Here is a 27704-nt window from a genome sequence, read left to right on the forward strand (position 1 = left end):
TTGACATTTTTGAGGACTTTATTAATGATTAACATTAAATTTGATTAGAGTGTTCATCATCCAGGTTTGGTAGCTGGTAGTGTTTGTGCCTGGTGGGGAAATGATGTAGCAGGGAGCCACATAGGTAAATACAGACTTGGATTGTTCCATAATAGTCAATGGGTTTTCTGGCCTTGCATGCACATTGAAATTTAAGGAATTTGGTAATTGGTCCCTGTTTTCAGGCCTCATGACAGAACATCAGCTGGACTTAACCAAGTGTAAATAACCGTTTCTCCAGTTCCAACAAAACCAAGAATGGAATTGGTAGTATTGGCCATGGAAGCAGCACTCTGGAGTCTGTGACCCACCCTCTCCCCCAATCTACATTATGTGGTTTCTTCTGGAATTAATTGCAAAGAATTCACCCCGGGGTAGAAATCTATCTGGAGTTGGGGGAGACCTGAGCATAGTGATATGATTCAGATTGCTGTGTATCTCACCTGTCTCTTGTGTGTCAGTATATCCAGTTTATATGTACAGCACTCTATGGACGGTTGGTTCTCAGAGATCATGTGCCTCTGTTTTGATCCTTACTCCAGAGTTAATGAACCAGATCATGTAAAGTATATATACCCAGTAACCAGCAGCAAAAGTTGACCCAGACCCAGGTTCAGTGCCTGTTCTGTGCTGGACATTTTCAGATGGGCTAACAGAAGTGCTGCAGTTGTCTATAGTGTCCATCAGTTAGGGAATGGGAAGTCAGCAAGTGATCCTGTTCCTCATTAGTATACACTGAGATCTGATGAGGAAAATGGGCCAGGATTATGATATCCTCTGAGCTAACTTCCAGTTAATATTCAATTAAGTCTCACGTGTCAAAATATTGGAAGACATTTGACGTCGCTAGATCTGTGACCTGTGAAGAGTCAGCATCTTCAAAGAAAGAGAGGACGCAGCAGTTGGGATAGGGAAAGGGTTGCCAACCTTCCAGGATTGATCTGGAGACTCCAGAGAAGTTAAAGATTAATGTCTAGGATACTGCCAGCAGGAACAGTCAAAATAATTTGAAGGGACAAGCATTGTGTGTATTTTAATTTTAGTTTTTAAAAAATTGGAGAAGGATATGAAACATAGGTTGCTAGGATACTCAGTTTGGAAGAGTATGCACTGAGACCTCCAGAAATATGTCTACCCAGGGTTGGCAGCCCTGCATGGGGATCAGATGAGAAGTAGTATTGAGAGTCTGACTGGGCTCCTGGCCAACCTTCGTCCCCATATCCTACCCCACCTTGGATCAGCTGATTTCAGACATTCTCTGGGTTTCTGCCCGAGTGACTGGGCCTCCCAGTGTTTCAGGCAGTCCCACATGGACACAGTTACAGCGGTTGTGTATTTTATTTTTAAAAAACACAAAGCGAGCCACTGGAGAGAGAAGAGAGCAAGAGGTAAGAAAGTCTTAACAAACAGTCAGAGGGTCAGATTGGAGTCTGACTGTTTACTCATGCATTTGTTTGTTTGTTTGAGTTCCTGTTTTATTTTCTGTTCTCTCCCCCCTTGAGTTGCATTCTGCCAACCTATAGGTTTAAGTGTGTTCACGTGCTGATGTTTCTTTTTCACAGAATCTGTTGTCAGCAGCCCCCTCAGTGAACCCGAATTTGCAAGTTAGTTCCCACTTGCACTTTACACCTCTTGTTTTGTTGACTTATTTAATTTTGTCATGTTTTGTTTCAAAATATAATATACAGATATAACCAGATCTATATATTATATATGCATATATAAAATCTGTGTTTCTTATCCACCTCTGTGTATTTCTTAATCTGTTTCTCATTTGAGGCTCCTGGCTGCTCATTGGCTAAGCTCTCAGCTCCTCACACGTTTGCATGCCTTTTAACTGTTTGTTTCGATTGTTAACCCTTTCCAGCCCAGGGTTGTCTGCAGATTTGTGGCTTCATCAGTTTCACCTGGTGGTCATATGCCCTTTGGGATCCGGGTGGGGGGGTTTGGTGGGGGAATGGTGTGGAGGAGAGGGGGCTGTTTCCTGCACCGATTTCCATATGTTGAATTAGGCAGCTAAAGACACTCAGAGGTTTGCAAAGGTTTTGTTGTAAACCTGTAGTTCAGTACAGATATCAGTTTTTACATTTCCCTAACCAGAAACTGACCTCCACTGAGGAAGAACTGAACCCTTGCTTTTATTTTAGAAACTTGCCGTCACATTAGACAATCATCTAATTAACCAACACAAGAATAAGGACTCGACTCTGTTTTAATATCAAGGGTATTATTAGACACCCTTGGAGTAGGTGGGACTTGAACACAGCTGTCCTGGCTCAAAGGTAGGGACACTGCACCTTCAGAACCCAATTGCTAGATATTTTCTAATCAACTTATTCAGAGATACCATTACACATCAATGAAGCAAAGAGAACTTGACCCCGCGGGGCTCCTATCACAGAGGAAGGGCCACTACACCTACACCACATGAGTCGTTAAAAACTTGATTACTAAAGCCTAATGAGCGACTCCCGATCTCAATCAACTCTGGAGCTGATCTGTTAGTCGATCGGTTGTGTTTTTGGGACAAGAGATTTTGCGTCAATTCTGATGAATTTGGATTCAGTGAACAAGTTGTATCCGGACCTCCAGAAAGGTCAACCTGTTACAGTCCAAAGGGTATTTCATATTTTCACGTGTTGCCTCAGTCAGAGAATTTCCACACATCTTACCTCTAATCCATCCATTTCTATTCTCCGGTTATTAATCTTCTTCCTCCTGTTGGAATGCTGCATTAGATTCCATTTGCCCATTGTTCTACATGAACAGATCAACCTGTCAGATGTACTTCTGAAGGTCAAACAATGCTGGAGAAGGATTACCACCGTTTTCCACCATGCTAAAATCAATTTTAAACACACTCTTTTTGTTAAATAAATCATCTTTCCCCCTATACTTCCAAGTAAACATCTAATCAGTACTGAAATCAGTCATTCTAGCTCTCTCTTCACCAGAAGACCAGGTTAAACAGGAGCCCTTTTCTCCAGGCAGAGAACTTGACCATGCAACAAAATTTGATTTGGACTATCCTCTTTCAAAGATTTATTTTTAAAACCAGAATTCGCCCCCAGAGGGAAATCCTCATTAAAAAAATGTGTCATTTTTGCAAATTTCACTGTTCTTTTCTGGGTGTGAAATCAATCAAATCAACGCAAATGGTTTGGCAGTTCCAAGCTGGAGTTATGTCCGACGCACACTGAGGTTCTAGCTGTGGTCCTTTGCAAGACATTGCGCTAACATAAAAATCATTGCACCAGAAGTAGGCACGGCCTGCAAAACTAACCACTCCCCCACATCAAATTAATCATTGTCTGTGCCCACATGCTGATCTTCAAGGAGGCTCTTAAAGTTACAATTATTTTTAAGCGCAAGAGTAATAATTGACATGTTTTAAAATGTTCCATTATTTTTTTAAAAACTTACATAGACTGGATGTGACTAGAGATGAGTAACTGTGAAGATTTTTGTAAATGACATTTTCAGTTACAGTATTTTAAAGTCAAGTGACAGAACAGACAATCTGAACCAAAACCTATTTTCAGCTGAATCAATTAACGTCCACTAGGTTGTCATCCTTAAGTATATTGAGGAATATTTTTGAAAGCAAAATAGTTTTTTTGCTCCTAAATTTTGTAAACCTCTGCACTGGTTCACAGCAGATTCTCTGTTTTGTGATTAGGTTGAGCCTGTGTTCATTGAAGTTTAGAAGCCTCGAAGACAATTTCTTTTGAAAACACATTAAGATAAATTGACAGGTTGAATGCTGAGAAGATGGTTCACCTCTTGAGAGAATCAGGAACTGGGGTGGGGTGGGAGGGCAATGGTTTCAGGGTAAAGCATCTACCATTTAAAATTGACATAAATTATATCATCCCAACAGTGTGGGTGCAACCATTCAGCCCATCAAGTCCAGACTGGCCCTGCAAGAATCCCCACCCAGAACAACCCATCCTATCCCTGTGTTTCCCATGGCTAACCCACCTAGCTCTCATATCCCTTGGGACTATGGGTAATTTAGCACAGCCAGACCACCTGACCAAGGGTATTTCATATTTGGACTGTAGGAGGAAACCAGAGCACCCAAAGGAAACCCACGAAAACACAGGGAGAATGTGAAAAAAAAACTCCATGTAGACAGTCGCCCAAGGCGTGTGTTTGAACTCAGGACCCTGGTGCTGTGAGGCAGCAATGCTCACCATTGAATCACTGTGCTACTTTAGGAGGGGTTCCTTCTCTCTAATCTTTAGAATTCTCCATGATAGAGAGCATTGGAGGCTGGTTATTTAATGTAATCCAAGTTAGACAGACTTTTGATGAATGAAGGACTTAAGGGTTTGGGAGCCAGGCAGGAAAGTGGAATTGGATCAGCCTCTGCTCAGACCAGCCACATCATACTGAATGGGGAACCAGGTTCACAGAGCTGATTGGTCTGCTGCTCCTGTTCCTTACATTCTTTGATGATACTCCACTGAGTGTGAACAAAAACCTGAGTGAGAAAATGAAACTCTGAAACCAGTACAAGTTTGAGTACAATTTCTGCCTGTTTCACTGATCTCATTTCTCTTTTCCCCTCATTTTCATTCCCTGTTGAATACTCATGGACTAATACACACAGGACTGTTAGTGCAACCTAGTAGTCGTACTAATTTTATTTCTTAAAACCCATTTCCCCTTCATTAAGTTCTTTAAACGTAGTATTAACACCAATTAATAATCTTACTGTATAATAATTGAAAATATTTTGTAAAATTAAGCAAAAATTATTTCAAGCTCAGCTCTATTCAAGACAGGTGAGACAGATCAGCCAGGAAACTACAGATTAGTCCACTTTTGGGCTCCTGTAACGCAGTGGTAATGGAGAACAGAGAGGTTTAATCAGGAGGCAGTGGGTATTGTCCAGAGGACTTTGGTAAGACTTTCAAGTAAAAGTGCCACACAATAGGCTTGTTAAGAAGGTAGAATTAACTCAGCAACAGGAAGCAAAGATGGAATGACTTTTTTAGACTCGTGTTCGCAGTAGTGTTCCCCAGGGACTAGTTTTGGGTCCATTACTCATCCAAATTGTTATAAGTGCCTGAGACTAACGTGTAAGGTGCAGCATTGTAAGGTTCACAGATGAGATCAAATTTGGCAAAGTAATAAGTAGTGGTGAAAGTAGTTGTAGTCTAGAATGGCACAGACTGGGTGTGAAAGGGGCAGGAAAATGGCAAATGGATTTCCATGCTAAACCTCACAGTGCACTTTGAAGAAACTAGTATGGAAAGAGAGTACAGAACAACCTCAGTTATCGAACATCAATTATCTGAATTTCGGAATATCCGAACAAGACTTCAAGGTCCCCTAAAAGTGTTATCAGTTATCCGAACAATCAGTTATCCAAACAAAATATTCGCCACCCGTTTCGCTTGGATAATCGAGGTTGTTCCATTAAAAGGCACAATTTTGAAATGTCTAGATGATTGTAGGCCATTAAGCATACAAACATACAAATCCTTAAAAGTGGTCAATGGAAAATGTATATGTCTCATTTGGGTTATAAATGGAAGGGTACATACAGAGCATTAAAAAACAGGGCTTATGGCTTTGTTGGAGCACTACAGACAATTCTGTGTACTGTGTTGTAGGAAACTTGTTAGAAAGGCAACAGAGAATGTTGACCTGAATGTTTTCAGGGATGAGCAGCTTTAGTTATGAGATGATGAAAAAGTTGAGACTGTTCTCCTTAGAGCAGAGAAGATTGGGAAATGACCTAATGAAGATTTTTAAAAATTCTGGAAGGTATAGTAGAGTAAATAGGAAAAAAGGGATTCTGTTAGGCAAATGGGACATAACTAAAGGTTGTGAATTCAAAATTGGTGGGAAAATGAGAATCTTTTCACTGAGAGTTGTCAGGAACTGAAATACTAAACCTGAAAAGGTAGCAAAAGCTGATTCCATAAATAGTTTTAAAAGAAAGTTACACAATTACTTGAGGATGACCTTCTCAACAAAAGTCAAGGATTTGCAACTAAGTACAACTGCACTTTCAGTGCTCCGGCAGAGGTGCGATGGGTCAGCTGGTGTCTTTCTGTGAGGAAATCTTTTATGATTCTTTTATGGCATTCAAATTACAGGAACATTCATGTTGTCCCACATCTATTTGGTTAGAGTTTGCAGACAAGGAGCTGCAGGTATAGAAAGAGCTTAGTTGTACATTGCTATCAACAACTGAGTGGTGTTGTAGAATTGCGTAGATAGAATTTATCTTTCTGCGACTCCAGTCTAGCTCCATAATTTAGGATAGAACCTGCATTTGCCAGCACCCGTCATATCTCTCAATGCCACGCAGTGAGCTCGTGCAATTACTGTTGGCCACACACTGCTTTTTCTGAAGGGAACTATATGGCTGCCACTCAGCAATCAGTGGAGCCCTTCTGATTTCAGATTCTGTAGATAGGGATATCAGACCGGGTTGGGAACTCTGGCTGGGGACCTGGTATATAGCATAATGTAGCCATACCTATATACCTATGGGTTGATTAGCTTGGTTGGCTGGATGGCTGGTTTGCAATGCAGGATGATGCCAACAATGCAGCTGAAGTTGCAATGAAAATCTCACCTCCTCTCCTCACCCCTCACCTGAGGCATGGTGACCATTGGGTTAATCTGACAGCCAGTTGACTCACTCTAATGAGAAGTAACCGATGGTCCTCTGGGACCACGGCAACTTTCGTTTTGATATCACTCTATCAGAGTGCCATGCCATCTTTGAAGGCTTTGTGTTTATAAGCCTGCAACTCTGCTCCCTTTTTCACTTTAGAAGGCTCCCTGAGTTGAAAGCAACGGAATTTGGTTTGGTTAATTGTTGACACACAGATTCTACTGTATGACAGATAATGTTTTATTTTTGGAACACTTGGGGCTATTACAGTAATCCCCAACATTGATCAGCTTCTGATCTTTAGCTGTGCCAAGAATCAAATCCTGCATACTATAAATATTTTAAAAAATTACAGTTCTGTAGCTACGTATAATTAGCATAAGTAGCACTGCAGACTTTAGTAGCATTTGTGGGATGAAGTGGAATGTAATATAAATGGAAATGAATCTGGCTTCTGCAAGATTCAACCTTTTGATATCCATTCACCTCGGTGATGCCTCGGTCTCAGCTGTGTGAGTGAGTGCCGCTGAGCTGATACATTAACTCATTATTGGGTGGAGTGTTCAGGAAGTCTGTGCCCACTAACTGAGGGACACCTATGCTGAGCGGGGGAGGGTGGAGCATGCCTTCTCTTCACAACCACAATTTTTTTAAAACACCATCGTCAACATCTGTCATGCTTTCCTAACTCAAGGGTAGCAGAGGGCACATGGGGCTTTAGATAAGCCTCAGATGTGTAACCCTGACTGATTAGACTAGATTCCCTACAGTGTGGAAACAGGTCATTTGGCCCAACAAGTCCACACCGACCCTCCGAAGAGTAACCCACCCAGACCCATTTCCCTCTGACCAATGCTAAATTGCCCATAGTGTTAGGTGCATCGGTCAGAGGGAAATGGGTCTGGGTGGGTTACTCTTCGGAGGACCAGTGTGGACTTGTTGGGCCGAAGGGCCTGTTTACACACAATAGGGAATCTAATCTAATCTAATGTACCTAGCACTATGGGCAATTTAGCATGGCCAAAACACCTGACCTGCACATCTTTGGACTGTGGGAGGAAACCAGAGCACCCGGAGGAAACCCACGCAGACACGGGGAGAGTGTGCAAACTCCACACAGGCTGGAATCCTACCTGGGTCCCTGATACTGTGAGGCAGCAGTGCTAACCACTGAGCCACCGTGCCACCCCAGTGCACCAGCTTGACTTTTCCAATTCATACAAGTCACTTTAGTTCACCTGAACTTTGTTGCAGCAGAGGCTGGGGATAGGTTAGGGATGAGGATGACCTTCAACTATCTGTACATATCATCAGACTGACAGGAATGTCAAGTCATAGAGTCATAAAGGTGTACAGCACAAAAACAGACCCTTCAGTCCAACTCATCCACGCTGACCAGATATCCCAAACCAGTCTAGTAGGAAAGCATACCAAACGCCTTCTTCAACAAGGCTGACTCCACCCTTTGGTGAATCTCTCAGTTTCAGAGTTACCATTCTGTAGGCATTGCTAGAATCCTGACAGGTTGTCCATGATCAGTGTATTCAATTGCAGCATAGTGCTCGTGCTGAGTAACACTTGACATAAAATAGACACACATTCTTCGAGCACAAATGGGAACCAGCTTGCTTATCTTTAACCAGGAGAACTGAAGTATCTGCCAGAACAGAAACCCATTCAATGCCTGTGGCAGAATCTGTGGCAGAGATTGCAGTGCTGTTGGCACCAATGTTGTGTTACCATATCGAGGGTGTGGTAGAAGTACATTATATGACAGTTGCTGCTTCCTCGCCAAGCAATCCCACCACAGATATTACAGTACAACCCAGAAATACCTGCAGGAGCAATCACAGCTTTTATCCAAAACAGGCAGGACTTGATAGCAAATCGGATGAGTTTGAATGTAAAATCTATCCGCAACCTAGCAATGTATCGAAACTAAGGACAGCTTTGTCACTGTCAGTCCTGATAGAAATCATTATTTTAAATTATGTCCTCTTATCTGTTTGTGTCTTTTTCAAGCCAGCAGGGTTTGTTTTTGGAGCCTTGCAGCAGGAAATGATGAACTGTGGAACTTTTAGGTTGGTTTATTGGTAAATATTGCCCAAAATCGAGCTGAGCTACTCCAGTCCCTTTGCTGGATCTCTGGCTTGGCTAGTGGCTGTCGTGATTCCAAAAGCTTCAGGAACCCTGAGCAAAGGAGGAAAGGAGTCAGCTCTGTCAGATAATCATACACTGACTCCTGTTAGAACCTCTTTGACATTTAGGGAAGGGAAAGATGAAACTCAGTACTGATGACTTCCAAAGTGAATGGCCTATTCTCTCTCACAGTCGGGCTTCACACTGGAAAAGTACCAGTGAGGTAGCAGGAAGGAGGAAAAGTTCTTTTCCACTATACCTGGATAAGAGTCAGTACCTTCAAGAAAATGAGAATGTAAAATTAAGATGAAGAGTGGTGGAGAGGAGAAATTATGATAGGAGAAGCCTTAACAAGCTTTTACACTTTACAGAGAGCCAGTTAGCTCCTAACAGCATATTGGCCAGGCTATTTAAAGTCCATCAAGGTCAAATTGAGTCTCGACTCTGGGTGTTCAACTTCAAAGGCTATGTGGTGTGAGTGAAGGAGAAGTACTCTGTGGGAACACAACTACTGTGATCATCTCCCATCCCTCCCCAACAAACCCCCATTGTGTAATTATTAACAAAAAGGAATACAGGAGGTAGAAAGCAAAACAGTTAGTATCTTTAATTTTTGCGTACATCATCAACTGGGGGGTATGAGTGATGTATTGGGTGCCATACCTGAAAACAGATGCAGGGCTTCCTGTTTTGCCAGGAAGTGTGTCTGTTTTGGGTGCTTTCTATGATACAGGATCATCTTTTGTGACACTTTGCCCCTTTTTCTCTCTGTAGTGTATCAAACTGTAATGACGGCCCACCACAAAAACTGATGATGGTTTCATGCTTGCTTCTCATCTCTGTGCTGCCTTGATTTTAATGTCCATAATGTCTGCTTCAAATGATCCAACTCTGCTGATTCTGTAACAGGGCTTGAAATTCTCCATAGCAACCAAAATAAAACAATGTCCACTACCTCCACAAATGAGCTTGCAATTCCATTAAAAACCTTCGCTTCCTCAGAAAGGCAGGTATAGGCTTGAGAAAAGGAAGTAAGGAATCCAGAAAAGACATCAACAAGGAGGCTAAGTGGTAATAATAACACTATATCATCAGTACATCAAACAGAAAGACCATTCATTCACAACGCATCAAATTTGAAATAAAAGTGAATGGACAGCAAGTCTGTCAGCATTGGGGAAGGATAAGGTCCTGTGCCTGTCTGTTTTCATCTCACTAGCCATCTGATGTCATCACTGAAGGCATTTAACATGAACATGTGACACACTTAGCAATACACTTTCTAACAATAGGCAGGAACTTGAAAGACTAGACGGTCTGACTTCACTTTGTTTTGCAGGCACCGATTTCTGGTTTGCAAGTCAAAATCTCCAGTTGAGAGAATAACTTTAAAATTCCTCAAGTTAATTTTGGGCCTACTTAACTCCAATATAATCAGTGACCACCAGGATCTTATACAGTCTGTAAGGGACTATCGCCCCATCCAAACCTGCCCCCCACCTCCCACCCCAAACTTGGTCTTATAATCTCCAAGGAGAGCTTCAACAATACTGAAGCACTACATTTAATAAGCTGTTCAGGTATGTGCCAGTTACACAGGTTCTTGACAGAAAATAAATGAATGCCCTCCAAATGTCTCTGGGAATTGAGATATTTGATAGACAAGAGCCACACAGGTCCACAATGCGCAGTAATGATTTATTTCTTCAGGGTTTCTTCTTCCCTAATTATTATTGGTTCCTTTCTTTCCAATGGCCTCTGCGAGTGCCTTTGTTCAACGATGCCTTTGTTCAGTTGAACCTTTGGCTGTCTATGTTAGCAACCAAATAAGAGCTCCCCAATTTCCCTCTGCTCTCCAGTTGGCTTGGCCTGAGCTTGAGGACTGTCTATTGCCTACCCATTGTAATTGTGACCGTGGCTGAGTAAGAGATCCTGAAAATCCCAGGCCACGGGTCTCCACATGTCCCTTGATGACAATGTTTATTCTTTGTACTAAACCTCCTTTCCCCACCAGTGGGCAGATTCCCTGCTCTGTTATTGCTGTTACTCTTGGCTGCTGCAAAGTGGATGAAAAGGAGTTTGAGCTGACTTGCTGGCAAATTAAGTGAGTAGTCTTCCTCGGAAAGGAGTTATTCCCACTCACCGTCTTCCCTAGATCCTTTCCCTGGAATTGCAATTCATGCAAGCACAAAAATTTGGTTTTTCTCCTCACACTTATTGAAGGCTCCACCTATCATCAGAATATGAGCAGCCCATGTTCAAGAAAGCCATGCAGGGAACAGCTCAGTTGAGTCAAACCATTCCCTCAACCGAAGTTGCATTTGGCTTGTGCACTGCTGTAGGAAGAAATATTTGGATAGGAAATTGAAACGTAAACTAAATGTGGGTGTAAATTCAATGATGACAAAATCAGGCTTCCATCCTTTATTCAAAACTTGTTGTTTAAGCAAGTTCCAAATTTCTAGAATCACATTAGTAAGCCTGGTTGTATTTGACTCTAAATTATAATGGCCTCCAAACCCATTGGCTAAAAGACCTCCTGTCTGTTCGACAGTGGGCAATGTTTCTAAATTGAATACTTGGGAGTGACTTGCGTTTCTTGGAAATGGGATAAGTGAGAGAGGTAGAATGTGGAAGTAATTACAGAAACTGATGAGAGAGTGAATCAGCATTCCCATGTGGAAAGGAAAGGATAATAACAAAAGCTGGTCCCAGCACTTCAGGGGAAAATTGTTGGACCTTCCTGAGGAGCTCTGTGAAGTGAATTCCAGCCTCCTTCCCAGAATGAAAGTTCGGTTCACTGCAATCAATTGAGTTTATAAATTTCAAGCCCTGATGGTATACTGTTCTAAACACACATGACACTCCTCTACTCTCATTTCAGCCTTTTCATCCAGGACTGCTGATTGAATTAACATGAAATGCTTTTCTGCAGTTTGTCTGGTTTTTTTTTAAAGTGAAATCTCTCTGTCTTGTCATCTCTCAGGTATGATGAGTCACCCACCAATCCCCATTGCGGAGCTAGCTGAACATACGGAACACCTGAAGGCCAATGACAATCTGAAGTTTTCACAGGAGTATGAGGTAAAGCGTAAATTACCCTCAAGTTTAATTGAGCTTTGCTTCCAAAGCAGAAACCAAATGGGCCAACTGTCTTCCTATTCTCTGCCATTGTGTCAATGTTCAATGGATCAAATCTCTGCCATATCAAACCCCAGTTGTATCATTTAGAGATGGGTCACAGATTTGTGGCTGTGTTTCTGTATCTAGAGAGAGGTTGTGTTCTTCAAAATGTCTTTTTAAGAGGAGGCACCTGATCAGTATCACAACAGTTTGTAGATTCATGGAGCTGCTGAAAAATTTTAAAAGCCTCCAGAATTTTCGTCACAAACCCCTCCCTATAACTGATAAGCATGGTTCTTATGTTGTCCATAAGCTGTTTGTGGTGATTACAGGGCAAGCTGTCATTTTTATGTCTTGTACTGAACAATTCCATGAAGCAAGGTCATGATTTGGAGTTGCCGCTGTTGGACTGGGGTGTACAAAATTAAAAATCACACAACACCAGGTTACAGTCCAACAGGTTTATTGGAAGCACTAGCTTTCGGAGCCCCGCTCCTTCATTCATCACCACCTAGTGAAGGAGCGGTGCTTCGAAAGCTAGTGCTTGCAATAAACCTGTTGGACTATAACCTGGTCTTGTGTGATTTTTAACCATGAAGCAAGGTGCCCTCTTTTGCACCAGTGAATTTGGTTAAATGTTTGTATAGTTCATTTGCAGCATTTGTCACATTAATTTGTGTTAAAGCATTAAGATTCACAACTGAAATTAGCTCATGAGCTATCAATTAAATTTTTGAGTTTAGTATAACTTGTCTAGAAGGGTTTTTGCTGCAGGAACTCTCAATGGTTTCCCAGTAATGTGAAATGACCCATATAAACCAGAAGTCCAGAGTTTCCATTCTTATGTTCGTTGTTTTAATGTGGTAACAAATGGAAAAGTTATTTCTTCAATGCTTATGTTGTGGCCCATAATGAAAAGTCTGCATGTGTTTGAGTTAGGATGTGGAATGGCTTGCTTCATACACTGATGGAAACAGCATTAAAATAAATCAAAATAAATGGTAATTTTATTTTTAAAAACTAACAGATTATAAAAGAGAGCAGAATGGAAGTGAACAGGTAATTATTTCAGAAAACAGGTACCATGGACTAATTGATTTCCTTCCATTCCCTTGAGTTCTAGAATTGTAGGAGATTATGATGAAAGAACTTCTAGAGACTCATCTCACTTCTGTCCAGCATCGATAGAAGCAAAGAGAGGGGACCATCATAGTGATGCTCACTTCAAGTTATATGCATTAGATTAGATTAGATTAGATTACTTACAGTGTGGAAACAGACCCTTCGGCCCAACAAGTCCACACTGCCCCGCCGAAGCGCAACCGACCCATACCCCTACTTCTACCCCTTACCTAACACTACGGGCAATTTAGCATCGCCAATTCACCTGACCTGCACATCTTTGGACTGTGGGAGGAAACCGGATCACCCGGAGGAAACCCACGCAGACACGGGGAGAACAGTCAGTCAGTCGCCTGAGGCGGGAATTGAACCCGGGTCTCTGGCACTGTGAGGCAGCAGTGCTAACCACAGTGCCACCGTGCTGCCCACATTGTGTCAGACTAAGTCAAATGTACTTGACTGGTACTTCCCAGAGCTTATGTTGTGTGCTGAAGAAAATGGAGCTGCAATGCCTTCCTGGTTGTGGTTGGGAAAATCAGGGAGTTAGGCCAAAATACCAACTCTTCTCTTCCTGTGAGAGCTTTGGTTATTCTTTGGAAAAGCCATGTGGTCTCGACACCAGTAACCATTGGTACTGTGGATCACCTTTCATGTAATAAAGTTAGCCAAAGTACTTCACAAGAACATCTTAGAGCAGGATGGAGAGATGGAGAGAGATAGGAAGGGAATTCTAGAGCTGAGCACCAAGAGAGCCAAAGGCATGACTACCAGAGGCAGAACATTTAAGATCAGTCATGCTCACAGCAACAAAGTTGTGGAGGTCAGTCCAATTCAAAGTTTTAATGACTTGGAGAATAAAAATGATATTGAAAAGTACGTGAACAGAAAAATACTCATCTCCTTGGTGGTGGCAGCTTGAGGTCTGTGCAATGTGTTAAATAATCTCAGGTCAGTGCTTGATGGAATTCATTCAACAGCAGAAAACTGTGCCCCATTTGGCAATGATTTATTAACCCACTAAGTGCTGCCACAAACTGGATAAAAAAATTGTTGTAACAGAGCAAAAAGGAATATTCTTTCAAGAATTGGAAGTGAGGCATATTGTTGAGGTAAGGTCAGGAAATTTCAGTTTGCATCTAATCATGTTTTGGCTGTAAGTGCCTTAAAAGTAGTAAACAGTCCCATTGCCTAGCCCTAACATCTGTCATCTTCGTAAGTACAGAGCTTGAACATTTTTTTTATTCGTTAGTGGGATGTGGGCATGATTGGCTAAGCAAGTGTTCATTGGCTATCTATAATTGCCTTCTTGAACTTCTGCATTCCTGGACGTGTAGGAACATGCCAAATCTTGCAGTCATTTAGCTTAAATCCAACTGCCAATTCTCATATTCACGAAACATTCAGATGGAGGAAGTAGGGAGAATTCTTCTCCAATGTGCACGCGTGGACATTGAGAACGTTGTAGATTTAAAGTAGTCAGCAATAGATCCAGAGGGCAAATGAGGAGAAATTATTTCACCTTCAGGGTTTTGCTGATCTAGAATGCACTTTCTGAATTTGTAAAGAGTCAGATCATTTAATGGTGGCTTTTGAGATGCAGTTGAGCATGTATGTGAGCAGACTTAATCTGCAGATTTATGGGACTGAGGTTTAAGTTGAACATCTCCTAAAAAGAGCAGTCACAGGTACCAGAAACTGAGTCGCTGCTTTAGCACTGTGTGATTGTACAGTACTATACTTGTGGATCTGTTTGAATCTCCTTGAAAAGGCTAATAGTGCCAAGCATTTAAGACTAGATGACTGACTTCTCCTATGGCTCACTGTGGATCATAATTATTTAACTTGCCCTTTGAAGAACAATACAATTCCTAATTATAAACCAAGCAAATGCTTGCATCCAGTTTAATGAGAAGGATTAGGAACAGTACGTTGAATATTTTTATAATGGGTTCCCCCTTTGTCAGTGACTTCCCGCACATTAGTATGGTATGATATCAGGCTCCAGCTGATACAATCTGCCTATGTTTATATCTGTATATGTTCAACACAGACATTTCCTGCAGTTACTTTGACTAATTCACCTCAGCAGTTAAAGGACTTCTTCATAAAGGGTAGCAGTTCAGTGGCAGCTCATACATATCAGCACAAAAACAGAAACATTCCTCCCATCGATCTGCTCTCTGTTCCTGTCCTCAGTCTCCCAAGTTGGGAGCTGACTTTAACTTTGAAAGATGATTGCAAAGTGAATTGTAACATGGAGATGAAAATTAGGAGCGATGTAGAAACGGTTGCCAATGGCGAAAACAAATTTTGACGCAATAAGTAATTGTAGCAAATAGTCTCTGTCTGGAACTGAAGAATATGATTTTAAATGTTTGAATCAGTAATGACTTGAAATGCAAGTTGAGTGAAAACTATTCATTTACTTAACTGAACCACAAATAATGTCTTTCTCTCTGTTACCTTCCCTCTCTTCCTCTATATCTTTAACCTTTTAGTCAATTGACCCTGGTCAGCAGTTCACATGGGAACACTCAAACATGGAGGTGAACAAACCCAAAAACCGATATGCCAATGTGATTGCCTATGACCATTCCAGAGTCATCTTGGCACCGATTGAGGGTAAGTCACTAAAACCCTACAGTTGTCCTTCGCTGTGGTGTTATGAAAAATTGTTAATGACAGAGCAGACGTTCAACCTGCAATGTTTCCTGGACCACATCATTGAGGCCACTGAAGCAATGAATTAGTGAACTGAGCCTCAGTATTCTCCAATGGGAAAATGCCTCAAATGGAAATGAGACCACACCGCTTTAGCAGCGAGATTAGTAGGTGCCAGTTAGATCGGCCATCTTGGACTGGGATGACATGTTGCAATGTTTTACTATACAAATATTCACTTGAAGTTGTCGAAGAAAATGTTGCAGTATTTATAATCATTTTATTTCATCATGTGTAACTCAAATCAATCTTACTTTTTGCATCTGGAATCATGCTTAAGTGGGCATAGGGCTGTCAGGGCTGAAATGGATGAGGGCTGTCATTTACAATTTCCTTCATAACCTTGAATCATGTTAATGGAATTGAAATTAGTACTGAGTGATCCTTCATTGGAGTAAAAGATTTTATATAATAAATATATTGTATTTACTGAAGCGGCTGTAACTCAAATTTCACAACGCTCTGATTAATATCACTCTGCAATATGCAGCTAAAGGATGAGGTCTCAGTTTTTCTGAATGAATAAGGAATGTCTGTGATTGTATAAAACAAGAAGACAGGGAAATGCATTTAGAATACAACTGAGAGAGACACAAAAATGGTTCGGGGATTGCTGTCCGTCACAAAGCTGGACATGAGGTATGCCTACCTGCAATTGCAGTTGGGTGAGGATTCCCAGAAGTATGCTGCAATTAATACCTAGAATCGAAGAGTGTGGTGCTGGAAAAGCACAGCAGATCAGGCAGCATCCATGGAGCAGGCGAGTCAATGTTTTAGGCATAAGCCCTTCATCAGGAATACAGGATGCTGCCTGACCTGCTGTGCTTTTCCAGCACCACATTCTGACTCTGATCTCCAACGCCTCTAGTCCTCACTTTCTCCTATAATTAATGCCCCTAAGGGTTTGTAAAAATATACGCGACTGCCATTTGGGGGGAGGGATGTCATATTGTAATAAGGTTAGCCAGGTGGATCTCACAGAATATGAGTTATTTGATTGGGGCTGTCAATCTGGTCCAATCAGGGAGTCCTGGCTGACAGATATAAACAGGAGTGTCAGGGCTCTGATCACTCTGAGAGTTAACTCAGTGCTAGCTGGGTCAGTGTCAAGTACTCTGCATGTGTAAATAAAGAGTGACATGATGACCGGATACTGGCCTCTGTGGAGTTATTTCACTCTTTAGTCACAGCCCTGGAACATTATCCTATCCAGATCTGTTTCCTTTCAGCCTGGAAAGCTGTGATGCAGCAGTCAGCAGATAAGAGCTTAGGGGATATTCTTTCTCAATGCAAGTAAATACTGTAATTCAGTAACTGTTTAGAATAACAATGGATAATTTAATGTGTAAAATGGAATTTGCAATGAATGTAAGCAACAATAATGCACTCAGTTTTCTTTTTCCATTTATCAATTTAAATTGGATTGTGTGAAACCCAAACAATAAAACATTGGAGTGCAGTCATGCAACTGGGAGGATTATTCCTTTCAACTCTGAATATAGCATCAGCTGTACCACTATTTCATTAGAACTTTTTAAAATCAGATTCTTTACCATTGATTTCATTTTTAATTAAAATCACCCGAATACTTCACTTTCTCTCTCTCATCCTGTATGCCACCTTGAATTTTCTCAAATGCCAATGATCATTACAACAGCTGCCCAAAAAACATGCCTGAGAAAATTAAACTCCACTAATAATGAGTTGCTCTTAGTAATTCCCTGTGCCACCAAACATTCCATGTCAGCGCGCAGAAAAGGCCAAGTCGCAGAGAGAATTCTGCAACGACTGGACAATAAATTAAATTTGCAGAGAATAAATTTAACACCTGGCCAATCTGGCAATGTAAATCCAACATTTAGGAGCCAGATCTTCAAGGGGCACAGATAATCATTCCAGGTAAGTGGAGAGCGCTGTTTATTTTTGAGCTGTTAACAGGCAGTTATCGTGTGGCTTCTTGGATTTCCCATTAACACTCAGTTAGTATGCTTAACTGCTTAGTGTTCACAGCTGCCACTAATGGCTCAGTTCATAAAATACTGCTTCTTCTCAGTCACAAGATTGTTGGTTCAAGTCCCACTTCAGAGACTTGAGCACAAAATTGAGCCTGGCCCTTCAATGACATACTGAGGGAGTGCTTGCTCTGGATGAGATGTTAAATCGCAGTCCTGGCTGCTTTCTTGTATGGACACAAAAGATGAACTAGGAGAAGGTGAGGACGGCAGATGCTGGAGACCAGAGTTGAAAAGTGTGGTGCTGGAAAAGCGCAGCAGGCCAGGTAGCATCCAAGGAGCAGGAGAATCAGCGTTTCGGGCATAAGCCCTTCTTCAGGAATCCCGAAACGTCGATTCTCCTGCTCCTCGGATGCTGCCTGGCCTGCTGTGCTTTTTCAGCACCACACATTTCAACTCTGGAGACAAAAGATTCCATCTTGAAGATAGTGAGTTACCCACGGTGACCTGACCAATAGTTTTTTGTTATTCATTCACAGTATGGTGGCATTGCTGGTTAAGCCAGCATTTATTGCCCATTCCTAATTGCCCAGAGGGCAATTGAGAGTCCACCATATTGCTGTGGGTCTGGAGTCACATATAGGCCAGACCAGGTAAGGATGGCACTTTCCATCCATGAAGGACATTAGTGAACTAGATGAGTTTTCCTGACAACCAATGGTTTCATGGTCATCATTAGATGCTTAATTCCATATTTTTAAAAATTGAATTCAAATTCCGCCATCTGCCACGGCAGGATTCACACCCAAATCCTCAGAACAATTCATGGGTCTCTGGATTAACAATCCAGCAATAATATCACTAAGCCTTCGCCTCCCTCATTTATCTCATAACCAAATATGTAATTTTATGTTGACTATTATCATATTGCTATGCTTGGAGCATGCTGTTGGCAAATCAGCAACCACACTTTCTACATTTCAATAGCGACCACTTCTAAAGTACTTCAGTGAGTGGAAAGCACTCGGGATTTGACTGGGTCTCTGAATTACTCGTCCATTGCAACTGCATCACCACCACCTCTAGTGCCGAAAATGAAATGATATCCCACTAAGTCTCAATTTCCAGCCTCACCTTCTGTCACTACAATGAACTGTGAGGTCATGCAACAATAATATTGCAGGTGGAACTAAAGTGCTTGTCCCAACCGTAACTGGGTAGCCTAGAAATGTATCTGAAGGTTTAGGAGGATTGAAGCAATGTGTTACATCAGAGGTGGAGGAAGTGATACATCTAAAGCTTAACTTCATTGAAACCTTGTTTACATGTGCTCTGATGCAGACCACCATCAGCTTGTGGCTGGGGAGATGTACAGCCAACAGCCTCTTACCTTCATCAATGTGGGATGAGGCAAATCTGTCTCATAGACACATAGGCAAACCATTAGAGGGTCTTAGCAAGACTCCTGCATTGAACAAGATGTAGCTTGCTTCATGATAGCAATCGGGTATAAGACAACATTAGTATCTTGATTATTGAGAGACCTTTGGATATAGATCTTTACCCTACAAGATCATCAGAAGCTCTGCCTTTCCCCACCTGACATCATCCGATCATGGGGGACTTGAGACAGTCTCCATCACAATCCTTTTCAGAACTAATACCTTCTACAATAACCTGTCCATTAGTTTTTGATATGTATTGTTTACATACTAACAAATGGGAGTGAAAACATTACTGCCACCTACTTTCGGTGGCAGAGGTGAATGGCGATCAGATGGAAACGCATTGTGTTTCTCTCCACAGGAGCTGGAAGAAGCAGCAGATAGGGACAGTAAGCCAATGACAAATTTCTGAACAGAATGGGCAGGCAGCAGACACCAACAGTGACAATGGATTTCAGCATCGTACTGAATCCTGGGTTCCACAGCATACACGCTATGAAGTCAACCAAGGTGAAAGCTGAACTCCACAGTGAAATTCAGCTTTCAGAGGAGCAGACTGTGCCAATGAGGCCCACAGGAGAAACCCCACCCCACCTTGAGATTATATCTATCAGCCTCCCAACATGGTCTGTACCCGAGTGCTATAACACCAGTAGTGGTAGATTAGGCCCTTAATTTGGCCTTTACACGTGAAGCCTGTCCTCAACCTTCCCCGACCCTGACTGAATAAGGGTCTCTCCACCTGGTCCCACCCAATCCCACCCCAGCCTCAGAGCCCAGAATTAAATTCCGACTGTCAAGTGCAGCTCAAGCTAGATGTTTTGAGCAACTGTACTCATGCACTTCCAAAGCGCAGCAACTCCTCAATGTTGACCATAGTTACAGGCAACTGATAAAAGGGTACATATGGGTTTACAATTCTAGCCCAAAACAGCTTCAAAGGATGAGGGTGATGGGGAAACAGAGCACTGCATTATCACACAAGCTACTCCACTTAGGAAAAGGTCAATTCCAAACCCAACTGGGGTGAATCTGGGCATTAAGTGCATATCAGTTTACACCTATCAACAGAAATGAGTTCCTGGTATGGGTTCAAACTCCTTCCAATTACTAACATTTCCTTTTTGGGATGTGGACCCGTGGATGGCAAACAGATTTACACTGGATCACACTAAGGTGGTTTGGGAATCATTCAGGCTGCTCTCAAAAATTATAGCTGCAGGAGAACTTTGACGTGTGGGCTTTGGACCAATTTCATAACCCACACTTGAATGCATGAGGTGTGGCCAAGTTATTGTTTGGGATTTGGCTGAATAGCTCTCGAGTCCCGGTTTCTGATCCTCAGTCCATGTGGAAACCATAAGAACGACACCAAGTGGGGCTGATCAGTCACAATATTGATTGAGGTGTCAGTTACTGCAGTAAAGTAGGATGATACCTTTGATAGCTCTTCAGTTGAGGGCATAAGGGTAGAACTCAAAGCTAAAAGGGGACAATCACGTTTGTTGGAAATATAATATAAAACATCTAATAGTCAGGGAGAGACAGAAAGGAAAATACCTAGGCAAGTTTCAGAGAAGCGCAAAAATGATAGGAGAACATTAACAGGGAATTTAGTTTGATTCATTATTGTCACGTACTGAGATACAAATTAAAAGTATTGTTTTGTGTGCTAACCAGCCACATCATATCTTACATAAATATGTCAGGGTAATAGAACAGAATGCAGAATATAGTATTCCAGATACAGAGAAGGTGCAGAGAAAGATCAACTCTAATATATGAGCGGTCTGCTCAGATGTCTAATCACAGTGGGGGAAAAGCTGTTCTTAAATTTTTTGGTGCATGTTTTCAAACTTTTATATCTTTTGCCTGATGGAAGAGATGGAAGAGAGTATAACTGGGGTGGGAGGGGTCTTTGATTATGTTGGCTGCTTACCTGAGGCACTGGGAAGTATAGACGGAGTCAATAGAAGGAAGGCTGGTTTTTGTGATGGACTGGGCTGTGTTCGCAACTCTCTGTAATTCCCTGCGGTCTTGAGCAGACCAGTTGCCATACCAAGCTGTGATGCTTCCAGATAGGATGGTGCATCTATAAAAATTGGTAAAAGTGATTGTGGACATGGAATTTCAACTTTCCCAATCTTAGCTGGTGTTGACAAAGGGTGAAAGTTTTAGGGGGAATGGAATTCTAAAAATGGATGCAATCTTAGACAATGAAGCCAGGCCAATGGTGGAAGGTTAGTAGGGGAGCATTTTGGTAATAGTGATTATAACTCAGTAAGACTTAAGGGAGTCCTGAAAATAACAAAGATGCACTGTACATAACGGTTCTGAATTGGGGGAAGGCCAATTTCAATGTGATAAGATGGAAACTGGCCAAATTTATCTGGAAGTAGCTAATTGTAAAAAAATCTACTTCAGAATAGCGGGAGTCTTTCAAAAACAGAAATAGCGAGATTGCAACATGTTCCTGTAAAGGTGAAAGATTGGACAAGAAATCCAGGAAACCCTGTATCTTGAGGAATGCGCAAGTTTGGATAGAGAAAAACAAAAGGAAGCCTGTGGTCGATATCAAGGGCTCAAAATATTGGAAACTCGAGGTTTATAGAAAGGGTTAGTTAAAGAAATTAGGAAAGTGAAGAGGGGCTATGAAAAAACACTGATGGATAAAACAAAGGAAAATCACAAAGGAATTTTATAAGTATATTAGGGGCAAGGGGGTAACTGTGGAAAGAGTAGGGATGAAAGTGATAGTCTGCATGTGGAACCAGAAGACGTGTGTGAGATTTTAAATTAGTCCTTTTCATCTGTACTCACTACAGAGAAGGATGATGTAGGTGCAGAAATCAGGGAGGAAGACTGCGATTTGTGTAAACAAACCACAATTCAGAGAGAGGGGAGCTATTCACAGTTCTAGCTGGCTTGGAAAGTTTAAGTTGTTGCCCAGTCTGTTTTGGAAAGCAAGGGAGGAAACTCTGAGCCCTCAAATGAATTTCCAGGTCCTCTCATGCCAAAGGAGACGTGTTCGTGGACTCAAAGACAGTTAATACGGTATCAATTTTCACAAAGGGTGCTAGGGATAAACAAGGGAACTGTAGGTCAATATCAGTAATAGGGAAACTTCTGGAAAATGTCCTGCGGGACAGAATTAATGTTTACTTGGAGAAGCAAGGATTAATCAATGATAGTCAGCGTGGCTTTGTCAGGGGGAGATCATGTCTGACAGAGTTGATTTGAATTTTTCAAGGAGGTGGCAGGGTGTGTAGACAAGGGTAGTGAAGTTGATGTAGTAGTACATGGAATTCAGGTAAGGCTTTCCACAAGGTGTCACTTAGAAAACTGGTCAAGAAGGTAAGTGCCTGCGGGATCTACATAATTTGGTAAATTGGGTCCAAAATTGGCTTAACAGCAGGGGATAGAGGGTGATGCTGAAAGGTTAATTTTGTGACTGGAAGCATGTGTCCGGTGGCATACCACTGAGATCGGTGCTGATTCCCTTGCTGTTTGTAGTGTACATTAATGATCGAGACATAAATGTAGGAGGTATGGTCAGTAAGTTCACAGATGCCGTAACAATTGGTGATGTGACTAATACAAGGAGGGAAGCCTTAAATCTGACAATATAGACAAACAAGTCAGATGAACAGAACTGTGGCAAATAGAAGTTATCAAGGCAAGGAAATACATGCTGAATGGTAGGAATCAAAAGGATTAAAGAGATCTTGGTGTGCACATCCACATATCTTTAAAGGTTAAAAAGGTACATGGGATATTTGACTGTATTAGTAGAGGTATTGAGTACAAAAGCATGAAGGTTATGATTGAGCTGTGTGAGATGTTAGTTAGGTCACAGCTGGAATTTTGTGTCCTGTTCTGGTTGCCACACTATAGAAAGAATGTGAGCTTCCGGGGATGATTCACCAGGACGTTATCCTGGTTTAAGAATTTCAGCAATGAAGAGAGATTAGATAGGTTTGAATTGATTTCCTTCGAGCAGAGAGGGGGGAACCTGATTGAGGTTTATAAAATTATGAGCAGGGGGAGACATAGTAACCAGAGGGCATAGATTGAAGGACAAAATGGGGGATCAGAGGGGGTTTAAGAAAGAATATTTTCATCCAAAGGGTGATGGGTTTGTGGAACTCACTGCCTGAGAGAGTGGTGGAGGCAGGAACCATCACAGATTTTTAGAAGTATTTAGATGATCATTTGGAGAACCATAACATACAGGTTGCAGACCAAGAGCAGGAAAATGGGATTAGAATAAATTGGTGCTTGATGACCGTGCAGACGTGATGGACTGCAAAACTCTTTTTGTGCTGTAAATCTATAACTCTTTGATACTATCACATCACTGACCCATTACCCAAGGGCATCTTATGCTTCGGCTACTGCTTCAGCAGGCAACCTGTTATTCCTGATGAAGGGCTTTTGCCCGAAACGTCGATTTTGCTGCTCCTCGGATGCTGCCTGAACTGCTGTGCTCTTCCAGCACCACTAATCCAGAATCTGGTTTCCAGCATCTGCAGTCATTGTTTTTACCAACCTGTTCTAAAGTACATCTAGGCTTTCATTCGTAATCTAACTGATTGTATGAGCTGCGATCTACTCTTATTTTCCACATCTTAAAATGTTAAGACACAAGCCTAGAGTTATTGGCCAAAGATAATCTGCCAAGCCATAACAATGCCAAGTGATAAAGCTCCAAAGCCCATGAAAAGAAATCACATCAACGCACACCACAAATCCAATGAAAGGGAGAGAAATCTTAATAAGTTACAGTCAATGATTAATTGACATCAAGTTTAGACAATTTCTCCAATATATCGATGATATCATCTGTGCTGCTTCCCTCTCTCGTCTGGAATTGGATAAGCTAATCAATTTTCCTTCCAATTTCCATCCCAATCTCACTTTCATCTAGTCCATCTCTGACCTCGCCCTTCCCTTCTTTGACATCTCTGTTTTCATTTCTGGGGATAGACTGGTCACTAATATCCACTATAGACCCTCCAACTCCCACAACTACCTGGACTATACATCCTCGCCCCCTGTTTCCTGTAAAGAGTCCGTTCCATTCTCCCAGTTCCTCAATCTCCATTGCATATATTCCAATGAGGCCAACTTCAACAAGGGAGTCTATGAAATGTCCACTTTGTTCCTCAACCGAGGATTCCCCAGCGCCGTTGTTGACAGGGCCCTCAACCGCGTCCAACCCATCTCCCGCGCTTCGGCCCTCACACCCCCCTTCCCTCCCGCAACAGCAATAGGGTTCCCTTTGTCCTTACCTACCATCCCACCAACATCCACATCCAGAGGATCATCAGCCACCTCCAGCGAGATGCCACCACCAGACACATATTCCCCTCCCCTCCATTGCCCACCTTCCGCAGGGACCATTCTCTCTGGGACACCCTGGTCCACTCTTCCTTCCTTCTCAACACCACCCCCCCACAGCACTGTGGCATCTTCCCCTGCAATCACCGGAGATGTAACACCTGCCCATTTACCTCCTCCCTCCTCAGTATCCAAGGGCCCATCCAGGTGAAGCAACTCTTTACCTGCTTTTCTCTCAATCTAGTCTACTGCATTCGCTGCTCACAATGTGAGCTCCTCTACAGTGGGGAAACATAGCATAGACTGGGTGACTGTTTCACAAAACACCTACATCCTGCCTGAAAAAAAAGACCCTGAGCTTCCAGTTGCCTGCCACTTTGACACACCACCCTGTTCGCTGACCAACATCTCTGCCTCAGGTTTGCTGCAGTGATCCAGCGAAGCTCAGAGCAGGCTGGAAGAACAGCACCTCATTTTTCGTTTAGGGACCCCACAGCCCTCCAGACCCAATATTGAGTTCAATCATTTTAGAGCCTGAACTCTCCCATGTCCGAGCCCCCTACCCTATACACCAGGCCTTGTTATCACATAGTCTGCCATTACACACAACCTATTGTTAGCCGCTAACAATCCCCATTAACAGCTAGTCACCCTCCCAGGTAGATCATTATCAACTCCTTTGCCTATAGAACTGATCTTCTCTCTCCTTGGGCTCTGCCCCTACCTATTATTTACTCCTTACTCTCTCCCCCAACTCTACTGCATATAAACTGACGTTTTCCAAGCAACCATCAATTCTAAGGAAGGGTCACCAGACCCAAAACATTAACTTTAATTTCTATTCACAGATGCTTCCAGATCTGCTGAGCTTTTCCAACAACTTTGGTTCTTGTTTCTGATTTATAGCGTCCGCAGTTCTTTCAGTTTTTATTGAGAGACCTGTTGATTGCCGAAGGAAAGGAAATCCAAGGGAAGTGGGGGGGGGGGGTTGTACAGTTTCAGGTCATGCAAAAGGATGAGTTCAGTTGCAAGGGTGAGTCAATATGTAGGCAGCTGCACTTAGTAAAGCAAAACCTAAAGAAATGCACCAAAATATGTAGGTCCAACTGGACAACAAGAAAGATCTGAGCAGCCAGTTTTCTCTGAGGGGAACAATTCATTTGAGAAGCAGGAATGTGCCACCAAAGAGCGTATGGACATACAGGGCCTGAAACTGCTGGAGTGGAAAGGACCTTCTGCATCTGCTCAAAAAGATCTTTGCTCTATAAATTGTCAGGAGTGTAATCTGATAACTGGCTAGTGAGTCATCTGAGAGCCAGTGGACAATGGGACTGGTTGTGTATCTCCTTAACCAATGAGAGGTAAAGATAGAGAAAGACACAGAGGAAAAACTGAGAGGGAGGATAAATTAGATTCAAGTGAGATATAGAAAGTGAAATAAAGGGAATGAAAGAAATATTGGATTAAGAGAGAGGTAAAAACATTGAAACAAACAAAAATAAGATTTAAAAGTATTAAATTGACGTGTTTAAAATCTTTTCAACAGTTGCTTGCATGCAACACTGAGATCTACTTTTAAGTTGTTACCATCTGGACAAGCGAGGTTGATTTGCATTGTGCCAATAATTATGCATTATTAAGAGAGGATTTATGCTCCTAACTATTATGCTCAACTTTCTCCGGCAAGTGAAGATTCAACAAGTTCTTGAATGTTAATAGGAAAGTTAATCCCAAGTTGCCAGTTGTGTGAGGCAAACAGAGGAGCTGTTGTGAATCATTCAATGAATCTGAAGATTCATAACTCAAAACCAATTTCCTAATTCCCAATTGCTGAGGATCTGGCAATTTGTGGATTTGTGCTGGTTTGTTTTTTTTTACACTCTTTTCCAGCAAGATTGGGTGTGAGAGTGTAGTGGTTCATTCTAAAGTACGCTCCAGGTTTCACAGTATGTAAACTGGTGACATGGCAATAAATTGGTCCTGCAGAATGTGGAGGAGATGAGTGTTGTGGTTACTCTGTGTAACAGAAGGTAAACCAGTCAGAACTAATGGTATCATGAGATATGCTGACTGCAGCAGCCCTTCGCCACATTAGTGCTGGTAACTGAGCTTCCTGATGGGTTTGAGGTAAAAAGCACTTTTGACTGTGTGCCGTTTCTCCAGTGTAGGAAGTATACCAGCGTGGCATCTTTTGTGTGCGGTTGCAGAAAAGGAAGTCCTAATGCCCAATCATATGCAACACCAGTTTGTTCTGTACAGACCCAAAGGAAGGTGACCAGAACCTGAACTGGAGGGCGTAGTTTAGGGTGAGATTTAAAAGGGAACTAAAGGGCAATTTTTCAAGCAGAGGATGGTGTGTATATGGAATGAGCTGCCAGAGGAAGTAGTGGAGGCTGTACAATTACACCATTTAAGAGACTTCTGGGTACGTGAATAGGAAGGGTTTAGAGGGATATGGGCCAAGTGTTGGCAAATGAGGCTAGATTAGGTTGGGATATCTGGTTAGAGTGGACAATTTTGATTGAAAGGTCTGTTTCCATACTGTACATCTCCATGGCTCTATGACCTGTGCAATCCCTCAAACCCTCAACATCCCATGAAAAGATTTGCAGCAGGTATGGACTGAGGATATAAATGATCACGTGAACCATTTCACAGATCTCCAGCATTATGACAAATTCAGTGTCCATCCTTCAAAGTAAATCTATTTAATCTAACTTGCCATTATTGAAATATGATGGTCACCTTTCTCGAAACAGATTAAATTCAAAACAGGGAAAAGAAAATACAAATCACAGAGCACAGGAGTGAGCTGACACCACAGAAAAGCAGTGTGTCTTTTTAAAGTTTCTCTGATCTATTGCACGGCTAATTTTTCTGTGATTTATACTGTATATTTCTGGCAAAATGTAATGAGGGGCCTTTTGTCAGTCAAGAAATTGATTGTCTTGGAGGCCCGAATAATTGTAGCCAATGGCTATTCTGGGCCAAGCTTGGAAATTACTTAGCTATGACAGAGAAAGCTTGTAGGGATCAGGCTGTGCATCATAATACTGATGATAAATTGAAACACTCAGCCTGTGAAAAAACATGCTATGGGGCAATATAATAATGTACTGGGCCCCAATCAATTCAGCCATGACATCAACTAAAACTGACTTTCGTTTATGGAGGGAAGCAGAC

At 42.0% G+C, this 27704-nt stretch overlaps 1 protein-coding gene across 19 annotated transcripts in view; it reads left to right on the plus strand.

The window, feature by feature from the left end:
* The window catches only part of LOC122565203 (receptor-type tyrosine-protein phosphatase S-like), a 479330-nt gene that overhangs the window by 381460 nt on the left and 70166 nt on the right, over nt 1-27704 (plus strand). For 13 of the 19 annotated variants that reach the window (XM_087976126.1, XM_087976129.1, XM_087976132.1 and 10 more), the window contains 3 exons: nt 1602-1643; nt 11805-11902; nt 15562-15685. In XM_087976126.1, the coding sequence (XP_087832252.1) occupies nt 1602-1643; nt 11805-11902; nt 15562-15685 (264 nt within the window). The remainder of the gene's footprint in view (nt 1-1601; nt 1644-11804; nt 11903-15561; nt 15686-27704) is intronic. The other 6 variants (XM_087976133.1, XM_087976135.1, XM_087976143.1 and 3 more) reach the window with 1 other exon arrangement.

This window comes from Chiloscyllium plagiosum, unplaced genomic scaffold (genome assembly GCF_037043375.1).
Source record: "Chiloscyllium plagiosum isolate Xiang-an unplaced genomic scaffold, Cpla_swu_hap1 HiC_scaffold_28, whole genome shotgun sequence".
NCBI lineage: Eukaryota > Metazoa > Chordata > Chondrichthyes > Orectolobiformes > Hemiscylliidae > Chiloscyllium > Chiloscyllium plagiosum.